General features: G+C 36.3%; 1 protein-coding gene across 1 annotated transcript; it reads left to right on the plus strand.

Moving 5' to 3' along the window:
• Positions 1–10,284: 10,284 nt before the first annotated feature.
• Positions 10,285–17,440, plus strand: FOXA1 (forkhead box A1). Its single transcript, XM_073610176.1, has 2 exons — positions 10,285–10,690; positions 15,253–17,440. Exons 1-2 carry the CDS (start codon positions 10,619–10,621, stop codon positions 16,468–16,470), a joined length of 1,290 nt encoding a protein of 429 aa, XP_073466277.1. The 5' UTR covers positions 10,285–10,618; the 3' UTR covers positions 16,471–17,440.
• Positions 17,441–21,017: the final 3,577 nt, after the last annotated feature.

The raw sequence follows: 21,017 nt of genomic DNA on the forward strand, positions 1-21,017 counted from the left end.
TGGTTAAATACGTAACCTAAAATGTTGATGCTAAATATATGTAAAATATAATTTTACAGATTTTTCCAGAACGATACAGTGCCACCACCACGATATGGTCCCTACTGAGCTACCATCAAAATGAATGCTACTGCAGTGTTCTCTCCCTTTCTTAAAGAAAATGTGTGCAACCCCACAAGTATGCCTGTGCACCTCCTACTCTGGAAATATGTTACTTTCCTGTCTATAAGCACCCAATGTTCACTACCAGAAGTCTTTGCTACTACCCTTCAATACCCTACAGTAATATTTCTTAGCAGAGCTGGTCAAGAATCTATTCTCTATATCCTAGGGATGTTTTTCCCACCAGCAAAGCCTATGGTTTGTACCCCAGATGGGGTCTGCTATACATTTTTGTTGTTTTAACCAGTTTTTGAAAACTATGCAAATTGTGTAATATCCCATTTGAAAACACATATTCGGGGTTTCAAAACTGCATCAACAAATGTAAACTGTAAACTTTTTTTTTCTTTTTTTAAAGGAATTAATAATGCAACATGACAATAATGGTCACATACTCATGAGAGATTTCAAATAAAAATAAAGCAAGGGGTATAAAGACATCTTAACGCTACACTCATGGTACCACTGCTTCATGTCATTAACACAAACTAACCAAGCTTACAAAAGACAGCTCAAATTGTATGCTTAGTGGGTTGCAGTCTCATAGCATTGCCAATCCCAGAGTTTTTTCTTTTTGTTTTTTAAAGAAGGAGTTTGAGCCATAGATAGGCTAAGGGGTAAGCAAGATGAACAAGAAAGTTTGGGGTGGAGAAGGAAGAAGAAAGAAATGGGGCTGGGGATGTAGAATTCCGTTCCCCGCCTGGCAACCCAACAGAGCTCACTAAAAATGAGGCAGCATTTAGGGATGTGGAAGTTGCTGTTGTGATGCTATTGAGGACTGACCTATATAGAAGTAAGGGGTCCAGATCTTCCAATATTTATCTCCCTATTCTTTCAAATGTATGTGTTTTTTTTTTTCAGGTTTTTCATAAAAGAGCACACAGGTGCTTGGGGACATGACATAAAAAGGTAAAGAATCTTCAGAATAATTTCAAATATTCACCTGCCACGGGCTGTAGAAAATTACTGCTTTAATTAAACACACACATGGGTTGATTTATTAAAGCTGGAAAGTGCAAAATCTGGTGCAGCTTCCAGGTTTTTTGTCAAAGCTTGATTTAACAAGCTGAAGCTAGAAGCTAAAAGCCGAATGGCTACCATGCGCAGCTGCGTCAGATTTTGGAAATGCAATCATTTTAGTAAATATAAACTGCTAAATACCTTTTCTCATCAGCAATATAGAGCAGTCTTGTGACTTCTATTGGTGTCTGGTTAAAGCTTGTAGGAGGAGTTTTCCTTCTCCCACGATTGTCTAATCAGAATGCAGGACCCCTGCCCCTCTGTCTGGACAGTGCTGATTGGCCCTGTGCTGATTACATGCACCCTCCCAAGAAAAAAAAAAACTCTCTAGCAGTGAGCATGTGCAGCCTGTCCCCTGGCTCTGTAAATATCAGGTTATTTTTTGGAGACAGTGGAAGAAGGCGATGATCAGAGAAGACAGGATCGAACAGCGGAGGAAATAACCCCTTAGGTTCCACAGTGAGTATAACAAGCATGCTTTACTGCTTATACTGTTGTGGGTTTAGTAACATTTTAAAGTCAAAATCCAATGCAGGGTTTAATTTTGGGTTTTTAGGCATACTATAAAGTAGCATGTAATCTGCTGATCTGGGAACCTCTTTGGCTTACATGTTTGTATAGAAAGCATTTCCAAGACACACCCACTGTTGGATTCTTACTATACAGTATCTTGCATATGTAAAGTCACTAGATTTAAACCTGCCTTAGAAATAGATATCTGACTAAAGTTACATAGCTCAACCTTTAAGCAGAAGATCCACCAGTCCACATATGAGGCTTTGTAAAACCTGACTGCAACAGATTACACAGAATTCAGATGAAGCTAAATTAAAGTGGAAGTCCACGCAAAATCTAAAATTCCTGCATCTATAGACACCAGGGATCTAACACTAACCTCTCTATCCCTGTAAAGAAATGCTGAGTATACATACCTTTTTGGAAGCCAATCTGAGCCGCTCCGACCCGATTTCCAGCGCCGGAAGCTCTGCAGAGGACACGGAGGACAACGGATGTGAAATGACAGGGAAGTGATGTCACCCATAGACTTACTATGGGGCTTCCATTGTCCTCCATCTCCTCTGCACCCGCCTACACAGTGAATCCGCAGCTGACAGCTCAGCGTGGGATCCGGCCGGAGTGGGTCAGATCGGCTTCGAAAAAGGTATGTATACTCATTTTATCTTTACAGGGATAGAGAGGTTAGTGTTAGATCCCTGGTGCCTATAGATGCAGGAATTTTAGATTTTGCATGGACTTCCACTTTAATTAGACTTTCTGCCTTTTGCAATGTAGCAGTATTTGTTGGCTCACATTAACAGTTTACTGATTCACGTAACTTGTTCTTTGGGAATTGTTCTTTATTCTAATTTACTTTATTCACTTTATGAATGCAATATGCCTTTTTAACCCCTAACAATGCCTTGTGCCAAGAAACTGTTAACTAATATTAAGGCTGAGAACTAGGAATGCACACCTGTGTCCGTTCCTGGTCCTCAGACCCCGCTGTCAAACCTAAAAATTCATCACAGAGTTATAGTAATTTGGCCTGGCTATCTAAGCTTTAATACCCTGTGGGTTTGAAAGGGTGATTATAATGACAGTACACACTAATAAAAATAAGAAGAATTTAGTGATGGATTCAATTACAAAGGCATATTGAAATGAATACAGTATTTGGGAGCTGAAAACTATTTATCGTATTCTGATGTTTTCTTTGGCTAAGACAGTAAAGAAAAAATACTAAAGTAAACCACAAGCAGTGTCATACATGAAAAGCAAACATACAGTAATTACATTTTTTTTGGATGGTATTTACCCTTTTGAGGTCTGTTGAAAGTTTCTCTGCAGGAAAAGGTGCAATATATTATATAAAAATATACAGTTTTCAGAAGATGATTTAAGTAGTCAAAGCGAGAGAAAAAAAATTAAGTGCCTCTGATATAAATACATATTTTTGGTTTCTGGCTTAGAATACAGCTGGATACTTAATTCACCACTACCAAGTAGGCAATAAAATACAAATAAAGAGAATGTGTCACCAACAGCAAGTCACTATTTGGATAGACATTTTGTCACGTTTTTCAGCATCTGGATTACCGTTACCATGAAAAAATATATTCAGGCTGGACAATGCCATGGAACTTATATGTGGCTACTCTGAAAAAAAAAACTGTTCATTTCCATCCATTTATTTAACAATGATATTATGAAATTAGAAAATAAAACCAGTTCTCCGATTTCCCCTTCACCTCTACAACACTGTGCATTTGTCTCATAGGTGATAATCTCGCTTTACAAGAAAACCCCAGATTTTATTCATTTATTTATTCATTACACGTATTTATAGAGTGCTGACATTTTACATAGTACTTTACATACTGTCAATTCTCAGTCCCTACCCTCAAGGAGCTTACTGTCTAAAGTCCCTACTCCACATGTATACATAGTGGTGCCAGTTTAGACAGGAGCCAATTAACCTACCAGCTTGTCTTTGGAGCGATGGAGGGGGACCGGAGTAACCGAAGGAAACCCACGGAAGCATGCACAGGGAGAACAGGCAAGCTCCATACAGATAGTGTCCTGCCTGGAATTTGAACCAAAGACTCTAATGCTGCAAGGCAGATGCGCTAACCACCAAGGTTAAGAAAAAAGAAACTTCAAAAGAAACTATGTTGCAGATTCCTGCCATTCCCTGTTCAACAGAAATGTAGCCTTACCCAAACTGATCTACCTTCATTACAGCCACCTGAGCAGTATGAGTGTTGTAATGGGAAAAGGAGCACCATCTGCACCCCTATAGCCATGAAAGAATTTTAGAACACATCTCAGCTAAACTACTTTTGCAAGGGATATAATATAATTCGAATTTTAACCCTGAAAAGACGTCTACAAAAAACAGTTCTGTACTAAGATAGCATACAGAATGTCCCCAGTTTGACATATGGCAAAGAACTGACACTAATGTTTTGTCCGTTTTAGAAAATCGTAGTGACTGCAGACTGAAATGTAAAGGAATTTTTTAATAACATTACATTAAATAGCAATTATATACGTTACATCATTATGTTTTGACATTTTATTTTGAAGGTTGATTTATTAGGCTCCATGCACACTAGGCTTAAAAAAACGTCTGTTCTCTTGGGAGTAAAAAACGCTCATATAGAGCATTTTTTTGTACAAAGTTTAGACGAGTTTAAGAGTTTTACATTTTTTCTGCCTCCAAGCTCCAATCAGAAACGCGAACCAGAAGGGTTTTTTTTTCCCCTCTTTAGAGCATTTTCTGTACAAAGTCTAGACGAGTTTAGAAGAGTTTTATGTTTTTTTCTGCCAGTTGGCTCCAATCAAGAACGCGAAGCAGAAGGTTTTTTTTTCTGCTTCTAAATGTTAAACTCAAAATATGCCTCTTAATGTCCTAATATGCATGGACACATAGGATAACATTGAATTGCTTCTACAGGCAGAACACAAAACTCCTGTAGAAGCAATGTTTTTTAAGCCAATGTGCATGGAGCCTAAGGCGTACAATTTATAAATATAGGTTTGCAATCATTTCTCATAACAAATGATGTGAATGAAGAAAATAATCAGCAATGCAACACTTTTTACTTAGTTAGGCATTTTGATATCTTAAGTGCTTAAAATATTTGAAAGTTGGATTTATCATTTGGAGTATATGTTAAGTAAAACATTTTACAAAATAAAATGTTATATATATATATATATTACCAAGTGTAGGCAGACAGGTCCAAATTTGGCCTAAAACAGTTCTATTGCAGGGATGATGCACTAAAGGCATTGGGAACTAGCCAAGCATCCTCCTTGGAGGGCCAAGCCCTCCATTGACTGCACTGTCACAGAATAAGTAAGTCATTCTATCACAGCCCTCCAATCATTTGGGAAACAGGAAATTTACCTCCAGTTGACTGGGTGCTGAAGTAAAGTTTGACTCAGGGGCCAGGCAAAAATTATTCTCTTTAACAAATCTGCCTTATTTATCAAGTACACCCTGGGGCAAAATTTAAAGGACCTACCTTTCTTTTTTTGTGTTGTTTTCACTAGTTTTGCTATAACTCGTTGCATTTGTTCCAAATCACTGCATTTACAAAGGTATTGCTGCCTTTCTCCAACTTAAAATAGCAACTGATATATTTTGTGTTTGCATTGTTAAATATCATGAAAGATATCTCCAACTTATAACGTTTACAGTATTCCCTCTATATCTCAAGAAAGGGTATCAGATATTATATTTCATATTATTCACTATGAGACATTTACAAAAGTGAATATGGTTTAGAATTTTTTTTTTTCCAGTGGTAGCATCACTTGAGTTGGATATTAGTAAAATTACCCCTATTGGTCCATTTGTGGATGCAGTGGGGTTGATGTACTAGAGGCATAGGTGCTCTTCACCTAGCAAAGTGAATGCTCACTTTGCATGTGAATGATAGTTAGGGTGAATTTGTGTTCACTTTAAATACCCAATCATGTGTGAGATATATTTAAAAAGAAAAGAAAAAAAAGATTTTTGCTGAGAAATGATAGGGCATGCAAAGTAACCACATGTTCACCTTATTTACACCCAGAAGAGTGAATGTTCCAAAGTGAACAATCACCTTGCCAGGTAAACACTTTCTATTCCTTAGCTAAATCAATCCCACTGAGAAAGCTACTTGTGACCGAACTGAGTTCCCTCAGGGATTTGGTAATTCTATTACTGGATGTAGTTATGCATTTAGAGGAAGTGGGGACTCTACAGAACTCTGTAGTGGTTGGCTGCAGTCCTTATGTGGCCAATCAGATGACACCCAACCCATCAATCATCTCACAAAGGCACAAACTCCTCCATCACTTTGGGGTTTTTCTACTAAAGAAGTAGCAGCTGTTCATATAACAAAGTTTGTTCACTTAGTAGAGTGAATGCTAGCAAACAAAATTATCCTGTGTTGGCTTTGAATAAACAATCATGTGCGAGACAAAAAAAAAAATAGAGGATATTTCTAGCACATGATTGGTTGTTTGAAGTGAACACGACTTCGCTTTATTAACTAAGCCCAAGGAAGATTCTCTAAGTGAACCGTGGGAGATTTACTAAAACTGGGGATTGCAAATTCTGGTGCAGATGTGCATAGAAACCAATCAGCTTCCAACTTCAGCTTGTTCAGTTTTGGCAAAAAAAAAAAAAAAAAAACCTGCAAGCTGATTGGTTTATGTGCAGAGCTGCACCAGATTTTGCATTTTCCAGTTTTAGCAAATCTCCCCCCCTCTGTACTCCTTCAACAAATCAACCCCTTTGTATATCTCACTTAAGTTATGACTGTTTAATAAAAACCTTAAAAAAACATAGGTAATAGCTTTAATAGCCCAAAGCCAAAAAAAAGTTATGTATTGCAGTTTACCAAACCTTAGATGTGGTGGGTGCATTAGTTTTCTTTTTTAAGGTTTTTGTCCCTCTGATTTCACCTGGTGAACTGGCCACTAACACACCTCTTGTATTAAAGTGCCTTCACTTTGGATGAAGGAGCACAGGGGCATCTTAGAACAGCAGCATTGTCAGTCTGGGGGGAGGGGAGTGTTAGATGTACTAACAGATTTAAATACACTAACAAACAAATGCCAAACTCCAGCTCACACTATAGTTACAGAAGCAGTTGCAGCGACATTCTTTTTTCTTTTGGGATAAAGATTTTACATAACTGAAAAGTTGACCCAGGAAATATCCGATTGCCTCTTGGGGGATTAGGAAAGAATATTTTCCCCTGCTGGAGCAAATTGGATCATGCTTTATTGAGGTTTTTTGCATTCTTTTGGATCAACTGTGGGTATAGGATTGTGTATATAGGATTGTATTTTTTGATTCCTTCTGTTGGTTAAACTGCATGGACTTGAGTCTTTTTTTGAACCAGACTAACTATGTATGTATGAATAAAACCTGCTCATTGTAAGCACCCCTGTCAGTGGTAAATAATGACTGCTACATTTGCAGGAGAGCTTAATCTTTTGAAAAACAACAGACTTACTGACTAGATCACCAGGTGAAAATAAAGGAAAGTAAGCATAAAAAAGAAAACTAATTCATCCACCATATCTAAGAACTGGTAAGCTGCAATAAAATAATGATTTGCTTTTGGGTTTAATACCACTTTAAGAAATGCAGACAGCACACTGCTATGTGCTATGCCTTGCCAACTTTAAAATGTGAAAGGATATAAAATTGACTAGAGCAGTCATTTCTCATGTGGGTCAGCAAACTCCCATTACCCAGCCAATTAGGTTCAGTTTTCTCCCTTTGGACCCCCATTTCCAGGATCTTTAGTAACTGAAAATAAACACCGGTTGACTAGCACAACATAAAATGCATTTTTCTTAGTAAATCACACCCAGTCATAGAAACAGGACTAGCAGCGGTCATAGTACACTAGTTGAGTGTGAATACACAGAAGCTCTATTTCCATTATAACCTGTAGTTCTCATATTTATAAAAAAAAAACTAGATGTAGGCTTCCCATGGTTTCTGTTTGTGTTAACTCTTCATTGGCCAAAATGCTCCTCTAAGCTCAAGTCACTTCTTAGACATTCCACATTTTATTCAAGAGTTTGGCGCCGATGATAGATAAGATGTTAGGCAGTGTGGTGTCTCCCAGGCCCCTATGGTAGCAAAGGTGTGATTATTAAAGAAGCCTAGAATCCGCAATTACCATAATGTGCACAACCTAAAAGTCATCATAAATCCCACTTAGAAAATCTTCAGCGTTCATGAATTATCCAAACAAAATAATTCTTAACCATTCCAAAACAAAGGAAGGAAGGGGTTAAGGGATTTATGGTGGTTATCCTGTTAACATTTAACTAGGACTTCTGCAGGCTTGTCTGATTTTAAAATGCTTATTCCTAAGAACACAGTCAAACAGATTTTCTCCTCTTCCATGCTGCATAAGTGCTCAGGCTACTTCCCCCCCCCCTAGAGACCAGCAGAAGGGCCCAATATTACACAGACCTTTACATATGCTTTGCATACATGTAACTGTATGTGCATCAGGAGCCTCTCTGCTATTTTCTATGGCAGTGCAAGAGTTTGTGGGAACTTACACTACAAACAATTAATTGAACTTAAAACCTAGAAGGGTCAAATACATTATTTTGTCAGCATAATGGTTTATAAAGTGATTGGGCTAATTTGATAATAATAGGGGGTAATCCTGCAAAAGACAGGATATGTGACATTTTCCTTTGTCACCTGTGTACACAAACAAACAAGAATCAGCCTTGTGTGGCTTTAGCTCAAACCTGTTAATTTTATAGCTAAATTTGCATTTTAGTGGACAAAAAAAAAAGCTATTACCCGGGGATGTTTGTTCTAAACTTCTAAAGTTAATATTAGTTTTCCTGAATCTGTGCACAATTATTATTAAAGGTCACAATAATGCAAAATAAAGAATAACTAAAACAAGTGCTGAACTATTTTTTTTTTTAATAAATCGAATACAACTGTAAGAAAAACAAAAAAACAAAAACAAAAAAGATATATATATATATATATATATATATATATATATATATATATATATATATATATATATATATATATATATATATTAAACTTAGAGTCAAATAAGCATTATTGAAAGAGCCACTAAAGGTCTATTCTTCTGACAATATTTAAATAAGTAATTAATTGCATGTGTATGTTATTAAAGTGTATATTGCCCAAGTTATGAAAATCCTGTTCATTGTGATGCTAGCCAATGAAAAGTATAAAAAAAACAAAAAAAAACATAGAAATGAACACATACAATGTAATAAAGTGAATAGTCTTATTATCTTATTATACAATGTACATTGATATTGATGTCATTCCCCACCTCCTTTGCATCTCCTAATGTTTTTGCATCTATTTGCATACAATTACTTAAGTGTGAAATGTGTGGCTGTCCAGAGTGTATTGACTGTACATATTTGAAGTTCATATTTCTGTTTGTAGATTTGTTTACCGAAAAGTGTGTACTCAGAATACCTGAGCACTTTGCTTCAATGATACTTTGTATAAAACAAATTGAACAGCACGTGTCTGCCTATAACTGCCGAGTCTCAGGGCTTTTTTATACTTGTAGTCCCACTTTAATCGAAATTTTAGTGCCTTTCCCAGTGCTAGAACATATTTTATTCTTCTATTAACGCCCTTTATTTATTTATTTTTTATCATACATATGCAGAAAGAAAGAAAGAAAGAAAGAAAGAAAGAAAGAAAGAAAGAAAGAAAGAAAGAAAGAAAGAAAGAAAGAGAAAAGCAAAACGTATGCGAATCTTTCTCGTCTGTATTTTCATTACATTCATTCGTAAAAGAAAAAAAAAGTTACATAAAAACGGATTATTCAACAGTATCATCTTTTCTATTGTATTTTTTAAACATAAGCAGTACATGGTCAATGATTTGTTTGCAAATAATACATGCATATCTATGCAAATAGAAAAATGAATCCGAATTTAAAATATATGAATTTCTAAATAAATATAAATCAATTTAAAAAAAAAAAATAAGGACAACCCTAAAAACTGAATTCTGAAAGCATGTACAATATTTGCTTTGGTTTAAGGAAGATCGTGTATATATAACAATAATAGTATTAACAAACAAAACAATTGATGTAAAAATAATAATAACAGTAAAAAAAAAAAAATTAAAATAATTAAAAAAGAAGAAGCATGGTAATGATAAAATGAAGAAGAAGAAGAAGAAGAAGAAGAAGAAGAAGAAGAAGAAGAAGAAGAAGAAGAAGAAGATTTATTATTATTATTATTATTATTATTATTATTATTATTATTACAGTTGTTATTATTATGGTTGCTAGTATTATTATTAGTATTAGAATGATTTTGCTATTGTTGGTAAAGTTGTTAATAATATTATTATTAGTATTATTATTTTATATGATGTCGGTTTTCATGTGCAGTGGAGTCGAGCAGCAGGCATGTGTGTGAGTGAGCAGGCAGTAGGAGGGTGTTGTTGCCCTCTCCTTACTATTGGTTTGCTCTCAGCAGTGGGAAGGCTCAGCTCCATGTACTTTTGTATACCTGGGGCCGCCCTGGCATCAGAGAAGTGTGTACAGAGTGCGCTGCCATGGGCGCAGGGCAGGTGTAGCTGGCTGAACTGTACTCTGTAAGGTGCCTTGTGCTGGCAGTCAATGGAGGGAGGTGTGTGAGGAGGGAGGGAGGGAGTGAGTGAAGAAGAGGAGGAGAAGAAGGAAGAGGGAAGTGCCTTGCCTGCACGTAAGATCCACATCAGCTCAGTCTGCTTTCTCCCAGTCCCCCTCCTGCTGCTGCCTGATTGAGGGGACACGGCGTTGTCCTCCCAGCCATCACCCCTCCCCGGGTCCCCCCTGACCCCTCCACTTCTTGGATTAGTGGGCTGAATGATTCTCTCGGGTACCTGAGATCCAGGATGTTAGGAATTGTTAAAATGGAAGGACACGAGACTACAGACTGGAGCAACTACTACCAGGAAACCCAAGAGGTAAGAGAGAACATTCCTAAACCTTGCTGGCAATTCCAGTAACTGACTCTCCAAATACTGCCAGGAACTTCACTTCCATACTGGAGTCCAGGGGGACATTGATCCTGGGGACTTAGGGAAGGGGCTCTTTTCGTCCCAGCTTCTCAGCTATCTGTGCATGTGTCCCAGGTGTACTCCTCTTTGGTTTCCTTCTTATTACTATAACTTATTCCTTTACCATTATAACATGTATTACACATAAAAGAGACATCATAGTCCTCAAACATTGATTCTGGGGACTTACAGGGGACAGACTTGGGAATGGTCCCATTTCTTCCTTGGTTCCCAGCTATATATGTATTGGTTTTCTTCTTATTCCTATAACGTATTTCTTTACCATTATAACAACATGTATCACACAAAAGAGACATCTTAGTCATTAAACATTGCTCCTGGGGACCTAGAGGGGACAGACTTGGGAAGGGTCTCATTTCATCCCTGGTTCTCAGCTATCTGTACCCCAAGGTGTACTCCTGATTGGTTTCCTTCTTATTGCTATAACGTATTCCTTTACTATTATAGCAACATGTATCACACATAAAGGAGACATCTTAGTCATAAAACATTGATTCTGGGGACCTAGAGGGGACAGATTTGGGAAGGGTCTCATTTCATCCCTGGTTCTCAGTTATCTGTACCCCAGATGTACTCCTAAATGGCTTCCTTTTTAATCCTCATAACGTTTTCCTTTACCAATATAACTATCACACAAATAGGAGACATCAAAGTGGTCAAACATTGCTCCTGGGGAGAGGGGACAGACTTGGGAAGGGTCTCATTTCATCCCTGGTTCTCCGCTCTATATGTACCCCAGGTGTACTCCTAGAACTAATTCCTTTACTATAACAACATATATCACACATAAAATAGACATCATAGTCCTCAAACATCGACATATATAATGGAAATGAGTAATACATTTCAGGATCGCAGTAATAATGTTACCTAGTAATAGTCCTCAAACATTGACTTCTACAAAGAAGGTGCGGACTGGAGAAACACTGGAACCAGTTCTACCAGGTGATCAGATCTTGGGAAAATGTTTCCCCTTAAGGGATGTTATCTATAAAGTCTCAAGTCGAATATACAAATACAAGTCGAATATACAAATTCATATGTATATGAACAGACCTATAGGCACAGACTTGTGTCGGGATGTCCAAGTCTGTGCCTATAGGTCTGTTCACAGACGTAAAACTTTGTACCTATAGGTCTGTTCACATACATAAGAACTTGTACCTATAGTTCTGTTCACACACATAAGAATTTGTACCTATAGTTCTGTTCACCCACATAAGAATTTGTACCTATAGGTCTATTCACAGACATAAGAAATTGTACCTATAGTTCTGTTCACACACATAAGAATTTGTACCTATAGGTCTTTTCACAGACATAAGAATTTGTACCTATAGTTCTGTTCACATCCATAAGAATGGGTCCGTCTCAGGTCATTTTTTTGGGCGAGAAGGATCATTTAAATTTGCCCCTGGCTGATCGCAATGTCCTCATACACTAGATATTGTACCCTCTTTAGTATGTATAAATCCAGTGTCTGGGGCTGTGAGCCGGAGCCTCGGTGCTGTAAGTAGGTGAGCACCTTTCCCCATACAGGTATGTTATTCCTAATCACATGAGGCTCATATGTCACAGCACATGGTAACTCCTAATTTTATGCCTGGGGATAATCCAATTACACCAACAGACAATCTCAGACGTCCCCTTTGTGATCACACATCAAGCTTTCTCTGCTTTCATTTAGCTGATATTTGAGCTATTTTGGGGCTAATTCAAAGGGCTGGGCTCAGAGACCTGATCTAGCAGCTGATCATCCGCTAAAATGACATTTTTTAAAATCTTACCACCCACGTCTTTCTGTTAGTCGGCCCCGACGGCCCTCTAAACTTTCTACATGAACATCTGGGCATTTCTCTGCCAATCTTCTGTGACCATCTCTATAAAAAAATGAATAATTCGCATAACTATTGTTTTAAAACCACTGGCTGGATATCTACCTTCCACATAAATGACCCGACATTCCTTGTATTAATTATATACATTGTTCACTGCAGACTTCAGTCTATAGTATAGCTTACTTTATTAATTAGGTACCATTGTCCCCTATACAGATTTCAGTCTATAGTATACTATAGTCTGTAGGATACTTTATAATTAGATTCCATTTCCCTCCATAGAGATTTTAGTCTATGGTATACTATGGTATGTAGCTTACTTTATTATTTAGATAACAATGCCTCCTGTACAGATTTTGGTCTATAGTATACTATAGTAAGTATCTTACTTTATTATTTAGATACCAATGCATCCTTTACAGATTTTGGTCTATAGTATATTATATAGTATGTAACTTACTTTATTATTTAGATATGCCTCCAGTACAGATTCTGGTCTATAGTATACTATAGTATGTAGCTTACTTTATTAAGTTTCCCCCATACAGACTTCAGTCTATAGTACACTATACTCTGTAGGATATTTTATAAATATATGCCATTTCTTCCCATACAGGTTTGAGTCCATAGCATACTATAGTCTGTATTATACTTTATTAATCAGATACAATTTCCCCCCTTACAGATTTAGGTCTATAGTGTGCTATAGTCTGCAACGTACTTTATTAGTTGATTACAGTTTTTTAGTGTATAGCTTATATGTAGCATACTTTAATAAATAGATGCCATTGCCCCCTTTACAGATTTGACACCATGGTCTGTAGCATATTTTAATATTTAGACATAATTGTGCAACCCAACCTCCAACCTTCCCCAACAGATTTTAGTCTATAGTATGTAGCGCACTTTATTAATTAGATGCCATTACCCCGCCCCATACAGATTGAAATCTATAGTACACTATAGTCTATAGTATACTTTATTAATTAGAGACTATTGTCCCCGTACACATTTTAGTATACTATATACTGTTTATGCTAAGTGAACTACAATAGGACATTCAGTTGTACAACAAAGTGAACAATGTCTAATGAACATTGCCTTGAAGTAGGGAGATTACATTGTAAATTCTGGGATTGGCTAACAATAGGACATTGAATTCATATAGGTATTGTCTGGGGAAGGTGCCATGTAGGTAACTGGATCTGCTTCTATCTCAGGGAAAATGCAGTAAGTTGGCCATTGACTTGATTTTGGCTATAGAGTGCAAATATATTTCTACTACAGTTAGAACATGGGACATCTGGGCACCTGTGTGTACCTAGAGGTGCTTAATAAATGTTATATATTAGTTAAAACAAACATGTTCAAGATTAGCATCAATATTCACCAACTGTTTCTGAAATCGTAATATGCTATAGACTCTATAATGACTCCTAATCAGTCCATAACATTAAATACTAGGTTGTAGCAATAAACATATGTACTGAAACAGTCCAAACATTTGTCAATTACTTTCTCATACATGTAGATTAAAATGGGTCCACTGGGGGGTTTTATATTTTGCTAAAGGATGATGATTATAGGGACAAAAGAATAACTAAAACAAGTCTTTTATGGGACTTTTTGCTAAAAGATCATTTTATTCTGACCCAAAGAGACAGAAGATTGAAGTATACTTATTTCAGTGATGAGGATCAGATGCTTCGGTAAAGTACAAGTTGACTAGTCTAAAATATATTTCTTCAGGAAATAATTGACATTTTAGCTGATTTATGTTACTATATATTATTTACTTACTTTTATTGAAGGTTCCTATTTTTTAGTAATACACAAGTGACAGTCAACTACTTTAATGACAACAAAATAGAACAAGTGACCAACTACAATATATTAGTGATTTATATCATATATATCTTAATTCTGATTGACCCATTGTGAATTGACTTCAGCTCTTACATTTTGGGGGTGTAAAGTTGGTATCAGATCGTCCTGGGTCGAACTGTGTGGAGCAGGTACATGGGCCAAAGAGGAATTGCAGGTGTTGTTCTGGAAAGACAAAATACAAAATCCTGATTATCTAAATAACGTGTCTGGTCATCTTTTTATTAAAAGCATAAAATGTCTAATAAAAATATAATAATAATAATAATAATAATAATAATAATAATAATAATAATAATTATTATTATTATTATTATTATTACTGTGATAATAGTGCTTTTCTCCCTAAAATGACACATATCTGAAATCTCCACCTAAGAATATAACAATAGACTGATATTGGGACAGGTGTGTGATCTTCTGTCGGACTAGAAGTCTATACTGGGACTTGTCACACAATTTCTGGCGACAACCCCTTCTGAAAGAAGCATAACAGAATCAGTTTTTGCTTTAGTCCAGCCAAGCAATCTATTCAGGTGGCAATAAAAAAAGAAAATAAATCTCCCCTGAGCCTGATTGATATTTGAAGACCCTGGAAGATCCTGGTAGCAACCTACGACTAAGCCTAGATAAGCCACCACCAAAAAGTGACCAAAACACAGAAATGTCTGGTTGTTATATTATGTTACGGTGTGGATAAATTCTAATTGCTATCTATCTCCCCAGGCTTATTCCTCTGTCCCGGTCAACAACATGGCTCAAGGGTTGGCCCCCATGAACACCTACATGACCATGAACACCATGAGCTCCAGCAACAACATCACCCCAAGCTCCTTCAACATGTCCTATGCCAACTCAGGGCTAGCAGCTGGCTTGAGCCCCAGTGGCATGTCAGGAATGGGTGCTGGTTCTAGTGCTATGAATGGAATGACATCAGGAGTGGCACCTATGGGCAGCGCCCTGAGCCCAGGCAGCATGAACGCCATGTCTGCCCAGCAAGCTTCCATGAACAGTTTGAGCCCTTATTCCAGTATGAACTCAGGAATGAGCCCCATGGCATATGCCCCCTCCAACATCAACAGGACCAGAGAAACTAAGACCTTCCGGAGAAGTTACCCCCATGCTAAGCCCCCTTACTCATACATTTCATTGATCACCATGGCCATCCAGCAGGCTCCCAGTAAGATGTTGACACTCAGTGAGATCTACCAATGGATCATGGACCTTTTCCCTTACTACAGGCAGAACCAGCAGAGGTGGCAGAACTCCATCAGGCACTCTCTGTCCTTCAACGACTGCTTCGTTAAGGTGGCCAGGTCCCCAGATAAGCCTGGCAAAGGATCTTACTGGACTCTGCACCCCGATTCCGGGAACATGTTTGAGAATGGCTGCTACCTCCGCAGGCAGAAGCGCTTTAAATGCGAGAAGACCCAAGGGGGCAAAGGAGGCCATGACAGCAGAAAGGATCAGTCAGATTCCTCATCACCTTTACATCGAGGACATGGAAAGTCCAGCCAGATGGACAGCAGTTCCTCCATGTCCAACCCTTCCAATAGCCCCCAGTCCTTAGACCACAATGGTTCTACTGGAGACCTGAAACCACAGGTGGCAGGCAATGGTGGCCCATCTCCTTTATCGTCTCACCCGGCTCACACATCTCACTCTTTAGTTCATGAGTCACACATCCACATGAAAGGAGATCCCCACTATTCCTTTAACCACCCGTTCTCTATCAACAACCTGATGTCTTCATCTGAGCAACAACACAAACTGGACTTCAAGGCTTATGAACAGGCTCTGCAGCAGTATTCCTCCTATGGGGGTTCCCTTCCTGCAATGCCCCTTGGCAGCACAACCATGACTGGCAGAGGGACTATAGAGCCATCAGCACTAGAGCCAACGTATTACCAAGGGGTCTATTCCAGACCGGTCCTTAACACATAATAATCAGACCCCATTCATCTCAGATTATCCTCCACTGTGGAGGACGATATCCTGTCCCTGACTGTTACTTATGTACTTATGTATTACAACGCAAGAAAAAAAAAGTTATTTTAAACACACGAATGGAAAACACATGCAGATTTGGAGATCTTTCAATGTAATATAAAAGCACAAAGGTCAACTAAGCTGCAGAGGAGTGTATTTAAAAGAACTGTTTATTGTGTATATATTGCTATATGTCTATCAATTTCCTAGGCAAGTTTACACGTCAGGGGTTTGGGCAGTAATAAAGGAAAACAATTGAAGAAAATACTCTTTTTTTATATATACTCCACATTTGTGAAGGACAATTGTGCTGTGAAAAAAGGTTACATTTCCATATTCTTTAAACCAGGGTCACTACTCTGACGGGGACTGGGGTGTCCCTTTGTTACTTCTTCATGGATAGAAAACCTTGCTGTATCATTTAGCAGAAGAGAACCAATTTGGAAGAGCCCGATGGCAGTAACAGAACCCATTCTTTGTTTAGCTTAGTAATACGTTTTTTATTTTTTTTTTTACTTTTTTTTTTCTGATAGTGTTAAATGATATAGGTCATTACAAGAAAAAAAGGGTACGATTTCATAGTGGCTGTTTATTCTCTTTCTGCTGGGGTCATACCCTCTCCAGCTTGTCCCCTTTGCATCAATTAAAATAGAGGGTCTCAATCATTTGGGGAGAAGCTGGACTGGGAGTCTTTGCTGTGTGTTTATTTTTGTCATTTTTTTAAGTTTTTTTTTTTTCCTCTTCCCGTATATCCGTAATTTATTGCATGGTTCCCCTGCTTATGGTTTCTTATGAAAAGGTTTTAAATAATGGTTCGATAAAAATGCAAATTGTTTCAAATGAATTTAATTTTATAAATGTAATTGTAATTGAAAATATTTTGATTTTTAAAGAGAAAAAAATAAAAAAAAAAATCAGTCTTGAAGTTGACTATGTTTTTTTGGTGTGCATATAGATATTTAATACAGCATGTGTGACTGTATGTAAATTTGTAATATATACAGTCTTGTGCCCATCATACTTTTATTAAGTTATGTGTATGTATATATGTCTTTTCCCAAATGCATACTCAAGCTCCACCGTTGCTTAATGCATTCTGGATATCCATAAAGAAAGGTTGCATTGCAAAGCCTATATATATATCATGTATACATGAACACTGAAATATATATAGATCTAGATCTACCTATCTATCTATCTATCTATCTATCTATCTATCTATCTATCTATCTATCTATCTATCTATCTATCTATCTATCTATCTATCTATCTATCTATCTATATATATTTTTTTACTTTTTAATATTATTATTTTTTAATTTGTTTGGTCATAACCTTGATGAAAAAGCGCCTTCCCTATAAGCATGGTGTGTTGTCTGATTAGGAACTGCCTTTAAATTGTAGTGGAGCATTCAGTTTAATATTGTAAAATCTATTGGAGCATTCAGATTAATTGCTAGAAATTTTAGGTACCCACCAATTTTACCCCCACCCCCCTCCGAAGAAATATATATATATATATATATATATATATATATATATATATATATATATATATATATATATATATATATATATATATATATATATATATATATATATAATTTTTTTTTTTTTTTGTTAATTTATTTATTTATTTTTTCACTGCTGACAGAGTGGTAGTAAAATTGTCGCATGTCGTGGGATTTAAGATCGGGCAGATTGTCGGGGGATCCTCTTATACATTATAGATCCTAGATAATAACCCTTGGTAAATGACACTCACCCCTACTTCATTAACCAGAAGTGACCTCAGGAGAAGGGACTGGGCAAACACACACACCACTTGAATTCTGTAATAATACAATAGCATTTGCTATAGGTCATGGGAAATATAGCTATATATATATATATATATATATATATATATATATATATATATATATATATATATATATATACTAGAGATCTCAAGTCTCTGGAATAATGATCCGTATAATAAAAGGTGTTGTGGCTGACACTGAAGCATAATGTGAATTTCCTTCCCCCTCACATGTATAGCACTATGAGTATACTGAAAGTGACTGCAACAGCCGGAGCTTTATCTTCCAGAGCAGCAAAGACAAAGAGCCAGCTCATTGCATTGATTCTTCTCTAAAAGCTTTTCTCCCTTTTTGTTCTATATGGTACTCTGAGTACATAGAAGAATGTGTGGATCTCAAGACTGGGCCCAGGATTTCCATCTCAGACAGTTCAGCAAATAATTGAAGCCTCTTGTTGGTTCCTGTAAAGTTCAGGAAAAGTTCCAGCCACTTGTTCTCCTACAGTACTTATTCATACATTGCTGTATACCGTTCAAATAACAATGCACCTGACCGATTGTTTTCAAAAGTGTATACAGTGCTCATAAGGGAAGTGAAAAAATGAACCAAACATAAAATATGTAAAATGATTGACAGGTAGATACACACGGATACATAATACAAACAGATGTCTATACAATACAAACAGTGAGCAAACAAGCGTTTTAACTCCTTTGTTAAAATAATAATAAAAAATTAAAACAACGATGAACATAAATAATAACAACAAAATCATAATAACAACAAAAAAGCATCAAAATAATAATAATATTTAGAGGAACACTTGAATAAAATAATAATAACAGGAAAATAATACAAATTACAAAAGCTAGTGTAATAATAATAATAATTATTATTATTATTAGCCATTATTGAATAGCATCATCATAGGAAAAACAACAACAAGAAAATAATAACGACACAAATAGAAACATAATAATTATTATTATTAGCCATAATTGAAAATAACATAACAATAGGAAGAGCAACAAGAAAATAATAACAACACAAATATAAACATTATAATAATGAATATTATTATAGCCTTATTAATCGAATAACAAAAGAATAGGAAGAACAACAATAAGAGAATAATAACGACATAAATATAAACATAATACAAATAATAATGATTATTATTATAGCCATAATTGAATAACATAATAATAGGAAACACCACAACAAGAAAATAATGACACAAATATAAACATAATAATAATTATACATTTAGGTCATAGTAATAAGGCTACTTATTTATAGATTGCAGTGGGGGGGACACTGTCTGACCTATATGTTGTAATTAATATACATCCTATATAAAAAGCAATGATACACAGTATTCCCTGCAGCCAATAAGAAATCGATGCTTAATAGTACACAGCAGTTAGAAAAATGAAATGGAATTGCTTGCACTGGGCACCTGCACTTCTGTACCATGTTACCAGCTGTCACTGCATATTGTGCAAAGCAGAAGTCATACTAGAAGTATTCTATGAAGGTTTACAACACATCAGTTACTATAACAAGGAGTGTCAGGAAACAAATCAAGAAAGCAATTGACACTCCTATGCAGCAAAAGTTATTGAACCATGATGACGTAGAGAACATCAATGATGTCCCACTGTCCCCCTGTTTATAGTTCTGTGTCAGAAGCGACTCTTGCTGCTATTGAGTTTTTCCGGCATCATCTGGGCTGGACTCTCACAAAATAATGAATACAAACAAACGAAGCAGCCAGGTATTTTAATTAACTATGTAAGGCTCTAATTTGGAGCTCTCATTTCCCTTAAACAAATAATGAGACAGTTGTGAGCAGGAGGGTAGCTGGGTGGTTATATCCAAGGATACAAGCAGTAAGAGGCTGGATTGTAAATATTATTCTAGTATATAGGAGGAGAAAAGGAAGCCGTTTATCAGAGATTGTTCAGGAAACTTTTTACCCAAAATGTATTTGTTGTAATGGAAGCCATTTACACCAACACACTGCTATGCTAGTACATAAGCTAGTGTGAGTATCTGTCTATTCAGCACATCCTGATGATCCTGTATATAGGTTGTACTGATTGTAAACATATGCATAGCAAAGCTAGGTCTCCTTTTATATATATATATATATATATATATATATATATATATATATTTAAACTGCTAATTTGCTTACTTAATTAATTAATATTTGCATGCTACCTGTTGCTCATTTCATAAAGCAATGCAAAGTGTGGTGCTTACTCAATGAGAAAGAGCAAAGACAGGGAGCAGTAACCTATAAGAACCATAATTGCCATAGACTATTAACCTTTTCACACCCTCAATACTTTTAGTAATGAACATGTGAATGCAGAAAGCAATATAGCAACTAATCCTATCCCAAGTTACTGCTCACCAAGCTTTGAATTCGGAAATATTTATAATAAATCTGTATAATTATATTTTTCTACTGGTTGCTTCTTCTTCTTTCTTTTTTTTTTAATAATTGTTTGTGAAGAATATAGAAAGGCAGCATGGACAGAAACAGTGACCCTGGCATTTCTAATTTGATATGTGATCAGAGTGTATTATTTTTTTTTAATTATTATTATTTCTATTATTTCTACTTTCATTTATTCGACTTAGACAATTTATTACAAACTTACAAGTAAGGTAATGCTACTTAAATATGTT

This window comes from Aquarana catesbeiana, linkage group LG13 (assembly GCF_042186555.1).
Source record: "Aquarana catesbeiana isolate 2022-GZ linkage group LG13, ASM4218655v1, whole genome shotgun sequence".
Classification (NCBI taxonomy): Eukaryota; Metazoa; Chordata; class Amphibia; order Anura; family Ranidae; genus Aquarana; species Aquarana catesbeiana.